We start from the raw sequence: 12,440 nt of genomic DNA on the forward strand, positions 1-12,440 counted from the left end.
CATGCTCTGTCTCTCTCTGTCCCAAAAATAAATAAACGTTGAAAAAAAAAATTAAAACAAAAATAATAAAATAAAATAAAATGAGTTGTTTGTATACCACATATAGTTGAATCTTGCTTATTTATCCAATCTGACAATCTGTGTCTTTTAATTGGTGTATTTAGACCATTCGCATTTAATATACAGGCAGTACTTACTTTGCACTGTTTCAGTATGCCCAAATTTATTACCACAGTTTAATTGAATACCAGTCTCCTGAAAACATGGTCCAAATCCAGTTACTACGGTATATTAACTGTGAGTAATTACATAAAGCACAAACTTTACTCTAGATCTTTGTTCCAAAAATCACTATATAAATGACAGATGCATATCATGATTAGAAACCAATACTGTCACATCTATCAATGTCTGTCAGTGATTGGTCACTGTATATCTATTTTTGAATTCACATACAGACTGCAAAGAATATGGTAGTATTGCCTTCTTGTCTCAGTGATAAAGCCACATAGGTTTTTACAAAAATGGATAATTAAAAGACAGAATTGGTGGTGCGCCTGGATAGCTCAGTCAGTTAAGTGTCTGACTCTGGATTTTGGCTCAGGTCATGATCTCATAGTTTGTGAGATCAAGCCCTGCATCAGGCTCCAAGCTGACAGTGTGAATCCTACTTGGGATTCTCTCTCTCCCTCTCTCTTTGCCCCTCCCCCATTCTCTCTCTCTCTCTCAAAATAAACAAATAAAACACTTTTTAAAAAAAGAATTGGCTAACGGTTGAAAGTGTAGCAAAGGGACAAAAGTGGATAGTGCTGAAAATGAAATGGAAATCAATTGTAAGTAGAATGGTAGAAGAAATAAGTGATTGTGAGAATGTTGACACTGCCACCATTCAAAAGACTCTAGTAATGCAGCCAGAAGCACTTAGTTAAGGTTAATTTTTGACAAAGATGAGGAAAGTGGTTGTGATGATAGAACGAATATGTTCCAGAGGATGTGATTCCAGAAAAATTGTTTTACATTAAAAGATCTCAGAGTGGGAAAAAAGAACTCAGAGATATTTCTTAATATTAAAAAGGCAAAGAATAAAATTTTGGAATCTGGGCATATCATAGGCATACAAATATATGCATTGATTTTTGTTTCATTTGGCTCTTGGTATAATTACTGGAACACACTGAACTTTAATACTTAAAGTCAGGGGTTTTCAAACTATGGTCCAGAGGTATAATCTATCCTGTGGTCTGATTTTGTACGGTCCTTAAGCTAAGAATGGTTTTTATATTTTTTAAAGGTTGCAAACAAAACAGAACAAAACAAAACAAAAAAAGAATACATTACAGAAACTGTATGTGGTATGCAATGCTTATAATATATTTCCTATCTGGTCCTTTCTAGAGAAACTGTGCACTCCTGCTTAAAATCATTGTGCACTTAATTCTTTCGGTGAGAAAATACATTCCCTCTGTAAAGGAGTAAATTATAAGTATGTGTAATAGGAACAAAAAAACTGATGGAACTAAAAAAAGGGAAAAGAAATTAACAATTATACAACCATAGTTTGAGACTTTAGCAAAACTCTCTTAGCAACTGATAGAATAAATGGGCAAAAAATTAACAGAGACATAAATTTGAGTAACATAATTAAATGGACCTAATTGAATATATTCAGAATACCCTACCTAACAAATAAAAAAATGCACGTCCACCTAAGTTGATCACATGGTAGGGTCATAAAATAACTCAGATTTCAAATAATTGAAAGCATGCAGTGTGTGTTCTCTAAACAGTGGGATTAGGTTGGAAATCAGTAATAAAAAATATAACTAGAAAGTACTGAAATCTGTACACTTCTAAATATTCCATGGGTCAAAGAAGAAATTAGAAATATTTTAAATTAAATGATAATGAAAATATGATATAACAAACAAGGCTTTTTCTGGCTCGATAGTGCTTTGTGTGAAATTCATAACCTTCAATTTTTATATCAGAAACAAATAACAGTTGAAAATTAGTGACCTAGTATATTACCAATAAGTTTTTTTATTTTTTTATTTTTTTATTTTTTTAAATTTTTTTCAACGTTTTTTATTTATTTTTGGGACAGAGAGAGACAGAGCATGGACAGGGGAGGGGCAGAGAGAGAGGGAGACACAGAATCGGAAACAGGCTCCAGGCTCCGAGCCATCAGCCCAGAGCCTGACGCGGGGCTCGAACTCACAGACCGCAAGATCGTGACCTGGCTGAAGTCGGACGCTTAACCGACTGCACCACCCAGGCGCCCCAACCAATAAGTTTTTTTAAAAGGGAAAATTAAACCCCAAAAAAGTAAATTGAAGGAAGAAATAATAAAAATAAGAGCAGATGACAATTAAATAGAAAATATAGCAGAAAGGATCAATAGTGTCATAATTTGATTCTTTAAAAATTACTATAAAATTGATAAACTGGAGAGGTTGATCAACAAAAAAGAGAAAGGCAGAAGTAACCATCAGGAATGAAAACACATCACCACAGATCCTACAGATACTACAAAAATAATTAAAGGATATTGTAAATAATTTCATTCCAGTAAATTTGAGATTTTAGATGAAATGGACAAATTTCTTGGACAAAGTTAATTTACTAAACCAACCCAGACAAAAGAGATAATCAAAACAGTCCTGTTAAAGAAATTAAACCTAAAAATATAAATACACCCCCAAAGAAAACCACAGATTCAAATAGTTGCACTGACAAATTCTTCCAACATTTAGGAAAGAAATAATACCAATTTTATCCAAACTCTTCCAGAGAATATAAAAAGATAGCAGTCACTTATTGAGGCAAGACTAACTTTGATACTAAAGCAAAAGGAAAACACTAAAGGAAAGGAAAATTTAGGCCAGCCTCACAGAGGAACAAAATGGTAAAAATATTAGCAAATGAAATCAAATAATACATAACCAAGGTGTTCTCACCGCCAATTTGGCTTACTCCTCAAATGCATAGGTAATAAATAGGTGTCAGAGGAACCAGCTAAAACATTTAACTAAGAACCAGAGTCTCATGGCATAATACCCCAAATGTCAAAGTTCCTATTGAAAGTCATTCACCATACCAAGAACCAGGAAGACCTCAAACTAAATTAAAAAGACAATGAATAGATTCCAACACCAAGATGACAGAGATCTTAGAATTATTGGACAGAATCTTTAAAGAAGACATCATAAAAATGCTTCCACAAACAATTAAAAAATCATCTGAAACAAATTAAAAAATATAAAATCTCAGCCAAGAAACAGAAAGTTTCCACACATACAAAGATAGAACATATAATGAGAAACCAAATTAAAATTTTGGAACTGAAAAATACAAGTACAAAATCATCTAAGTACAAAATTCAGTGGATGGCTCAACAACAGAATGAAGGGGGAGACAGGAATCAATGATGTACTAGGTAGAAAATAGAAATTACCCAGTTTGGGGACACCTGGGTGGCCCAGTCGGTTAGGCTTCTGACTTCAGCTCAGGTCATGTTCTCAAGGTTTGTGAGTTCCATCCCCTCATTGGGCTCTGTGATGACAGCTCAGAGCCTGGAGCCTGCTTTGGATTCTGTGTCTCCCTCTCTCTCTGCCCCCACTCTGCTCATGCTCTCTCTCTGTCTCTCAAAAATGAATAAATGTTAAAAAAAAATTTTTTTTTTAAACCTGGAACCAGAAAAAATTCTTGAAGTCAGCAAGAGAAAAACAACATCTTTCCAGGGGGAAAACAATTCAAATGACAGTGGATTTCTCATCAGAAACCATGGAGCCCCAAAAGAAGTGGCACGACTTGTGTTTTAAGTACTGAAAGAAAATCACACTGTCAACCCAGAATCCTATATTTAGTGAAAGAATCCTTTAAAAATAAAGGGGGAAATCAAGACATTCTAAGATGAAGAAAAATGAAGATAATTTTTCACTAGTATACCAACTCTAAAAGAATAGCTAAAGAAAATTATCTAAATAGAAAGGAATTGATAAAAGAAAGAATCTTGACATCAGGGAGGAAGAAAGAACATGATAAGCAAAAATATAGGTAAAACAGTAGATTTTCCTTTCCCTCTTGAATTTTCTAAATTATATTTGATGGTTGAAACAAAAATTCTAACACTATTTGATGTCGTTCTAAATGTATGTAGAGGAAATAAACAATCACCATAAGATCCAGCAATTATACTCCTGGGCCTTTATCCCAAGGAAATGAAAACATATATTCATAAAAAAAAAAAACTTGTACACAAATATTTCTAGCAGCTGTTCATAGTAGCCCCAAATGTTCATAGTAGCCCCAAACTGGAAACAACCCACATATCCTTCAATAGGTGAGTGGTTTAACAGCTGTGGTACATTCATGTTATGGAGTACTAGTCAGCAATAACAAGGAACAAACTATTGATATAAGCAACACTCTGGATGAATCTCCCAAGAACTATGCTGAGTGACAAAAGCCAATCCCAAAAGGGTACACAAGGCATGATTCCATTTATCTAACATACTTGAAATGATCAAATTATAGAAATTGAGAACAGACTGTTGTCAGCAGGGATTATTGAAGGGATGTGGGCAGGAGGGGAGTAGGTGTAGGTGTAGGAGTAGAAAGACAACCCATTAAAAAAATTTTTTTAAATGTTTATCTTCAAGACAGAGAGAAAGACAGAGTGTGAGCAGGGGAGGGGCAGAGAGAGAGGGAGACATAGAATTCAAAGCAGGCTCCAGGCTCTGAGCTATCAGCACAGAGCCCGCTGCAGGGGTTGAACCCATGAACAATGAGATCATGATCTGAGCCAAAGTTGATGCTCAACCAACTGAGCCACCCAGGCTCCCCAAGACAACCCATTTTTTAAAAAATATAGGTTAAAATCTTGAATCACTTTTTAAAAGAAGATACTCAAATGACCAATACATATACCAGAAAAACTCTGCTCAACTTTATTGGTCATCAGGGAAATGAAGATTAAACCCACAAAGAGATGCCACAACAAACTCATCAGGATGGCTAAAATTCTAAAAAGAAACAAAACTGAAATCAAATGTTGATAAAGATATATATTATCTGGAATTCTCATGTACTGCTAGTAGGAAAATAAATCAGCATAATCATGTTGGAAAATCATTTGGCAATATCTACTAAAGCTGAGCATATGTATACCCTATGAAGCAATTCTACTTTTTGATATGTATCCAACAGAAATGCATATATATGTACATTAAAAGACATGTACAAGAATGTTTCTAGTAGTATTATTCCTAATGGCCCTATACTATAAACCACTGAAATTCCCGTCAACAGTAGAATGAATACAAAATTGGGCACACTCATACATAATTCATTCATACATTTATACATATTTATCCTCAATGCCTCTCTTTCCTTCCTATCCATCATCCAGCCCTCATGGCTCACCTCCAAATTTCTACCTGGATTTGTTCACTTCTCTTCAAATCCTCTGATACTTCCTCAAATCCACCATCATTTCTCACCTCGTTTACCAAAATAGCCTTTAACTAGTCTTCTTGCTCCCCTATGATTCATCATCTGTAAAGCAGTCAGAACGGTCTTATTAAAGTATAAATCAGATCACTTCATCCTCTTGTTTAAACCTTTCATTGGGTTCTCATTGGAGTTATGATTAAATCCAACTCTTCATCATGGTTTGAAAGGCAGCTGTGCTGGTTCTGCTGTAGTCAAAGATGTTTACAAAGAAAGATCTTAAAATACATTACATGGTTTAAACAAATAAAGAGTTTGAAAGGAAGACACAAAAGTTGAAAGGAAGACAGTCCCAGGTTGGCAGGGCAGCTCTGCCAAACTCAGAGGTGCCACACAGAGTTCTGTCTCTGACTCTTATGTGCTTGCCCATCACATCCGCCTCCCACCTAGCCAGAGAAGGGAAAGAAAAGGCAGAAGCCCAGAAGTTTCCCTTCCCAGAAGGGACTCAGCAATTCTACTTTTTGATATGTATCCAACAGAAATGCATATATATGTACATTAAAAGACATGTACGAGAATGTTATAGTAGTAGTATTCCTAATGGCCAGAAGTTTCCCTTCCCACTTCTGCTTCCATCTTCTTTGTCCAGAACCTGGTCACATGGCACACCTAGCCGAAAGGAAGCCTGGGAAATGTAGTCTTTAGCTAACCTGACATGTGCCCACCATGACTCCATTATTGTGGAAGTAGAGAAGAATGAATATTGAGGACAACTCGTAGTCTGTTTCAGCCTGCATCATGTTATCCCTCTCTACTTCTCCAGTCTCACCTCCTCTCTCTCTCTCTCTCTCTCTCTCTCTCTCTCTCTCTCTCTCTCTCTCTGGCTTTTGGCTTTCTAGCCACACTAGCCTTGCTCATTCCCTCCTTAGTCCTTAGGCCCTTGTATCTGTGCTGGCCTATATCTGAAATACTTTCCCCTAGATCTTTACATTAGTGGCTTCTTCTGATCATTTGTACCTCAACTCAAGCCTTGTACATCTTCTGAGAGGCATTTCCTGACCCTCCCCTCTCAAGCAAAATAACCACCTCCTTTCCACTCTCATTCATGTTGTTTTATTTCTTGCTTATCACTAGCTTAAATTCTCATTTACTCACCTGCTTATTATCTGTATTTCTCATTGGAATGTAAGCACCATGGGGACAGAAAGGTTGTCTGACTTATTCTCTGTTGGGTTGCCAACACTTAAATGCTACTTTTGATAAAGCAAGCACTTGACAAACATTTGTTGAACAGATGAATTAGTTTAGCCCAAACCTCTTCATTTCCAAACTGGGAAAGCTGGGGCCTGGAGAAAGTAATTGTCTTGTCTGAGGTTCTGCAACTAGTTAGTAGACTCCCAGATGGGCACTTTTCTCGAACACCCTATTTCATCCAGGCTCTTCTTTGAAGTCTGTTATCTCACCCTGCCTCTATCATTCCTCTGCCCACCTGTAGCACTAGACATTAACATCCACTGGGTTTTTATGCTATGCTTCTTTGTATTTTTTTATCTTTGTTCTGTCTTGTTTTCCCAACCAAGCTGCAGGCCTCTGGAAAAAACCAACCTTCTAACACACAGACAATAGGCCCTGCGTAGGTATGTGACAAAGAGACTGAAGTTACTTTATTCAGCCAAGTGAGACTCACAACTGTTACAACTTTCATGTCTTATTATTGAAGATAAAAGTTGGATATTGGAAGACTAGATTTTGGTGGGGGGTAATTCCTGTGTATCCGCAACTAAGCATACAGGCAAGCTTGTCTTACCAGCAGGCGGAATCTTATGTGCTTCATCAAAATTATGCAGAAGAGCTGCTCTAGGTGCAATGGGTGGATTCTGAAAGGTAATCCTTGCTGTTGGTGGAATCAGTCCTCGTTCTATCATACTTAAAATTCCTGGAAAGGAAGGTTAGAAGAATACAGTTTTAATGCCAAGTGTTTCCACGACATCTCAGCTCCATCAATTTCACAAGTGTAACTTACTCTATTCATCTTCTTATTTGTGAGAGTACATCTAGTGCCTTCATCCTCTGCATGGAAAAACAGCTACGGTACACATTCATTTAAGCCATTAATTCTAACCCAAGGAAAAAAATGGCATTTCCAATAATGCCAATATGAAATAAACTTGTATTATGATAATTTCATTTTAAGGTAGAAATATCATTTCAGGGCACACTAAAACTTCTTTATATGTAACATTTTTCAATTATTGATAATCTTGTTACTCTTTTTTTTTTTTAATTCGGAAAAATCAAGTACACGGTCATCATAACCATAGAGATGTTTTTTACTGAAAGAAAAAAATCTATGTGCTTAAAACTATTCTGCTGTTGTGACAATGAGTCAGATTTTATAAAAGAAAAGTTATTTTCAGACATTACTCATGTCACCAGAAGATGTGATCTCCCAAATAGATTAATTTAGTGTAACTGAGCAGCATGGTTAGTATTAATGCCACTAATTTACAATACCTAGAACTCCTACTATATCGGCATGGCTGGTACCAGGGCTTTTTAAGGACAGTAGACTGTTAACTAAATAGACAAATGAATGAATCAATGAATAATTGAGCAAAGCCTTCTAGCAGGGACAATACTTTCATTAAGATGGATCTGTTGTATTGAAGCCAGAAACCCAGAAACCCAGGGAGTATGTGAAATAAACTTGTGACAGGGCTTCAGCTTCTTGTTGCTTTCGTGTAACAGGAAGGAAAGTAAAGGAACCGTAGGTCTCAAGGAAATCCTCGTCCGCAAGCTGTGTACCAAGCTGGACTAAGTTGGGAAGTTGGCACAGACCCTAAGAAGAACAAGTATTGTTTCCATTTGCCTTAGTCCCTCGATGACCATGCTATGCTGTTATTAAGTCTAGTGTTACAGGAATCAGAGGAATGATCGCCGAGGGGTTGTGGAGCAGAAGACTTCCCTCATAAACCAATGAATCCAAAGGGAACTCTTTAGTTTGCTTACTGCAGAGTCATTTTGGGGGAGAGTTTTGTATTAAAAATGAATATTCCTGGGCCCTCTCCTGGGTCTGCCTAAACCTCCGAATCCAGGGCCTGGGAATCTGTATTATTGAAGACTCTAGGACATACTTAATGTGTCCTGAAGTTTGAGATCCAGTAGAATTGGGGCCCAGTAATCCACATTTTCAGTAAGCATGCCAGGTCAATCTTTTGTACTTTAAAAATTTAAGAAGTGCTAATCCAGAGTACAACTCTTTAAGCCCCTTTTGAAATTAGGACTTCAGGTTTTAATTTTTATAGCACTGGATTTAACCACTTTAAAATGTTAAGACTAATTCTGTGTCCTCAACGAATATTTTCCACCTTTAAATATCAAATCCCGTTTCCAAGAACTATGCCTGACTTGCAGATGTGAAAAACAGAGCTCCTTCTAATTCAATATATTTTCATTACCAAACTCAGAGGGAAACCCAGCGAATGTGATTATAACCTTTGCTTTAGTACTGGTTGGAGCGATTCACTTAATCTTAGATAAACACATGTGTGTACATTTAGCATTGGAAGGAAGAAGTTAAGACTTTGGAATAAGCAAAAGAGACTGGGTATTTTTTTATCCTAATGCTGGAACCTCTGGAGATTATCTGGCCCTATAATCACATTTGTTTTCAATTGTCTATTTTCTAGAGATTAAGGGTAATTTATGGAAAACTGAAAGCAATGCATATATTTCTTGTTTATACACATGCAAATAACCCCCCCCCAAAAGTCAGTTGTGTGTCTGTTTGCAAATTTATTTCAGTATGCTTGATTTGTTAAGATATCTGTTGTTTGGATTCTCCTTTGAACCAGTTGTAACATCTTACTGATGTTCTCATTTAATCGATGAGGTGAGTAAAACCTTGGATGTTTTCATTTTATAGTTGTATAAGAGTCATGGTTTTACTTTAAAATATATATCCTTTGGGGCGCCTGGGTGGCTCAGTCAGTTAAGCATCTGACTTCGGCTCAGGTCATGATCTCATGGCTTGTGGGTTAGAGCCCCACATTGGGCTCTGTGCTGACAGCTCAGAGCCTGGAGCCTGCTTTGGATTCTGTGTCTCCCTCTCTCTCTCTTCCTCTACCCTGCTCATACTCTGTCTCTCTCTCTCTCAAAAAATAAACATTAAAAAAAAAAAATATATATATATATATATATATATATATATATATATATATATCCCTAATAATTTTGGAGACTTCAGCAAGATGAGCAAAAGATTCACCTGAAATTGCCAGACATGGTGCACCTCACAGGAACTAACGCCAGGCATGTATTTTCTTAGCACCTGCGGGTGAATTCAAAGTGGCAATAGAACCTTACTGAGTGCTTTTCTAATTTTAGTATTACTCCCTACAAAAATTTTTTGTTTTGTTTATTTCTTAGGCTCATTTATGGCTAGGTAATTCCTTATTGGTAGCTCTAGAGACTGAGAATTTGGTGATCTCCATAAATGGATTAATGTCTTATGGAGATCTAATTCCCCATTGAGTGAGAGATAATAGAGAATACAGTTTGTTAGTCTTCTGTTCATCCACTTGTGTGTTTTGAGCTCAGACCAACTAGGAATGTCATGCCTACAGAGAAGGAGAATAACTGTTTGGTATCTGGACCAGCAAGTGTGTTTCTGTGTTTATTTTTCATCTGTAGCTGAAATTATAGAATTGAAGCTATAAGTCCTGTCTGTATCTGTATGTCTGTGTTTACATAATTCAGGAAAGTCTTTATCTCTCATTGTGATTGTAGAAATTTTTCCTGTCTCCAGATGGTATTAATAAATTAGACTGTAATGTCTCAAATTAAAGGAGCTCTGTTCAGATCGACTTACAGAGAGAAATAGGTGCATATGTAAACTGGATATTCTTAAAATTTCTAGAAAATAGGGAAATCAAACCTCTAATACTTTAAATGTGCTCCCCCTCATCTCTCAAATTCAGAAACTCTCACTGAGTCTCCTTACTTTTCATGGCAAGATAGTTATTTGCATAATTTCAGAAAAAAAATCTGTTCTCCTTTTACTAAGATATAATTGGAAAAATCACTTATGCAACCAAGACTTTGCCTGAAATTTCATATTTAAGAATGATACTTATTAATCATGAATGACAAGTAACTTTTAAAGAACTGAAGTTGACTGTATGGAGCCAGTGCTTCCAAAGTCTTCCAAAAAGACTGGCCTGGTACATGGCTTATAGGTTTTCCATCCTTACAGGTGGTAGAAGGTCATGTCCTGGCAGGCCCAAGAACTTTAGGATATTGGAGCACTTCTAGAAGAGAGGAATTTACCCACATTTACAAATCCTATAGCTGAAATGTGGCAGGCAGAGTTTCTTGGGCTTGATTTCCTAGCCTTAAGATAGCACATGATAGAGTATTTAAAAAGATTAATCTGAGATTCCTTATGAAAACTTTCAGCAGAGCAAACCTAAGATGGCCTAGATGGAGAATTAATATTCTTGTTGCACATGTATAAATAATCAGGACAAACCTAATGATACCAGACTTATTTTTTGAATTTTTTGTTGAGATCATTAAAAAAAAATTTTTTTAACATTTATTATTGAGACACAGAGAGAGCCAGAGCATGAGCAGGGGAGGGGCAGAGAGAGCAGGAGACACAGAATCCGAAGCAGGCTCCAGGCTCTGAGCTGTCTGCACAGAGCCCGATGTGGGGCTCAAACTCACAAACTGTGAGATCATGACCTGAGCTGAAGTTGGACGCTTAACTGACTGAGCCACCCAGGCTCCCCTTGTTGAGATAATTTTGATCAAAATGGTAGAAGACTGGGGCGCCTGGGTGGCCTAGTTGGTTAAGCATTAGACTCTTGACTTCAGTTCAGGTCGTGGTCTTATGGTTTGTGAGATTGAGCCCTGCTTCAGTCTCTATCCTGAAAGCATGAAGCCTGCTTGGGATTCTCTCTCTCCCTTTCTCTTTGCCCTCTGCCACTCTTGTTCATTCTCTCTCTCTCTCTCTCTCTCTCTCTCTTTCAAAATAAACTTTAAAAAAAAATGGTGGAAGACTATAGGAATATTTTTGTTTAAGTTTTGGAATAAGCAAAAGAGATTACTGGATATCTTTCTAATGGAATGCTGTAGCCTCTAGGGGTTATCTGGACCTAATCTTTGACTGAGCTATTTCATAACTCAGTAGAGATTAAGGTTAATTTGTAAAAACAAAACAAAACAAAACAAAACTAATACTAATGCAAATGCAAATAATTCTTATCTATAAACTTGAAAATAAATTGTCTCTGGTGAAGAGACACTCTTCCTTCCCATAGAAAAGTCAATTTTGCATCTATTTGCAAATTTATTTTAATATTTCTGATCTACAAATGTGTGTTCTTTGGATTCTCTTTAAACCAGTGTGACATCCTACAGATCTCTCTTAATCAAAGAATTAAATAAATAAAATCTTTGACATGTGTTCATTTTAAATTTGTATGAGATCCATGATTTTACCTATTTTGGGAAATTGTCCCTTAACACCATTGCCTCATTAAACTTTCATAACACTCTTACTTTCTTATTGAATGGATTAGAGATTAGAAGTTCATTCACTGAACCAATATTTGTTAAGTGCCTATTAGGTGTCAGGGCTGCGGATGCAGTGGTGAGCCAGAGAGAACTTATGGAGCTTCTAGGAGGGATAAAGACATTAAATAAATTCACAAATAAATACATAATTACAAATCGTGGTCATCTATGAAGGAAAAGGCGGATGCTTAAGGAAGTGACTTTTCGAGGCAGAGATACAGGCACTTGAGAAGGCCCATGTGAAAATGTGCTTGGCCTGATGAGGACCAGAAGGAAGGCCCATGTGATGGGAGCATAGAGAAAGTCCAGGTCAGGCCTGCCCTATTTGTAGAGTTTGGAGTTGATTCTAAGACCAGAGAGCAACTTGCTTGAGGTCACACACAGCCTGAAAGTTTGGTTTGTGTACTGTG

General features: G+C 36.7%; 1 protein-coding gene and 1 long non-coding RNA gene across 16 annotated transcripts in view; one reads left to right on the forward strand and one right to left on the reverse strand.

Annotated features, from left to right (window-relative positions):
• Window positions 1-12,440, forward strand: part of LOC109500617 — a 193,361-nt gene that overhangs the window by 152,336 nt on the left and 28,585 nt on the right. The gene's annotated exons all lie outside the window — the stretch shown is intronic.
• The window catches only part of IQCH (IQ motif containing H), a 213,662-nt gene that overhangs the window by 132,165 nt on the left and 69,057 nt on the right, over window positions 1-12,440 (reverse strand). For all 15 annotated transcript variants that reach the window (XM_045060685.1, XM_045060684.1, XM_045060690.1 and 12 more), the window contains one exon: window positions 7,259-7,387. In XM_045060685.1, coding sequence (XP_044916620.1) covers window positions 7,259-7,387 — 129 coding nt within the window. Of the gene's footprint in view, window positions 1-7,258; window positions 7,388-12,440 lie in introns of those variants that run through there.

This window comes from Felis catus, chromosome B3 (assembly GCF_018350175.1).
Source record: "Felis catus isolate Fca126 chromosome B3, F.catus_Fca126_mat1.0, whole genome shotgun sequence".
Classification (NCBI taxonomy): Eukaryota; Metazoa; Chordata; class Mammalia; order Carnivora; family Felidae; genus Felis; species Felis catus.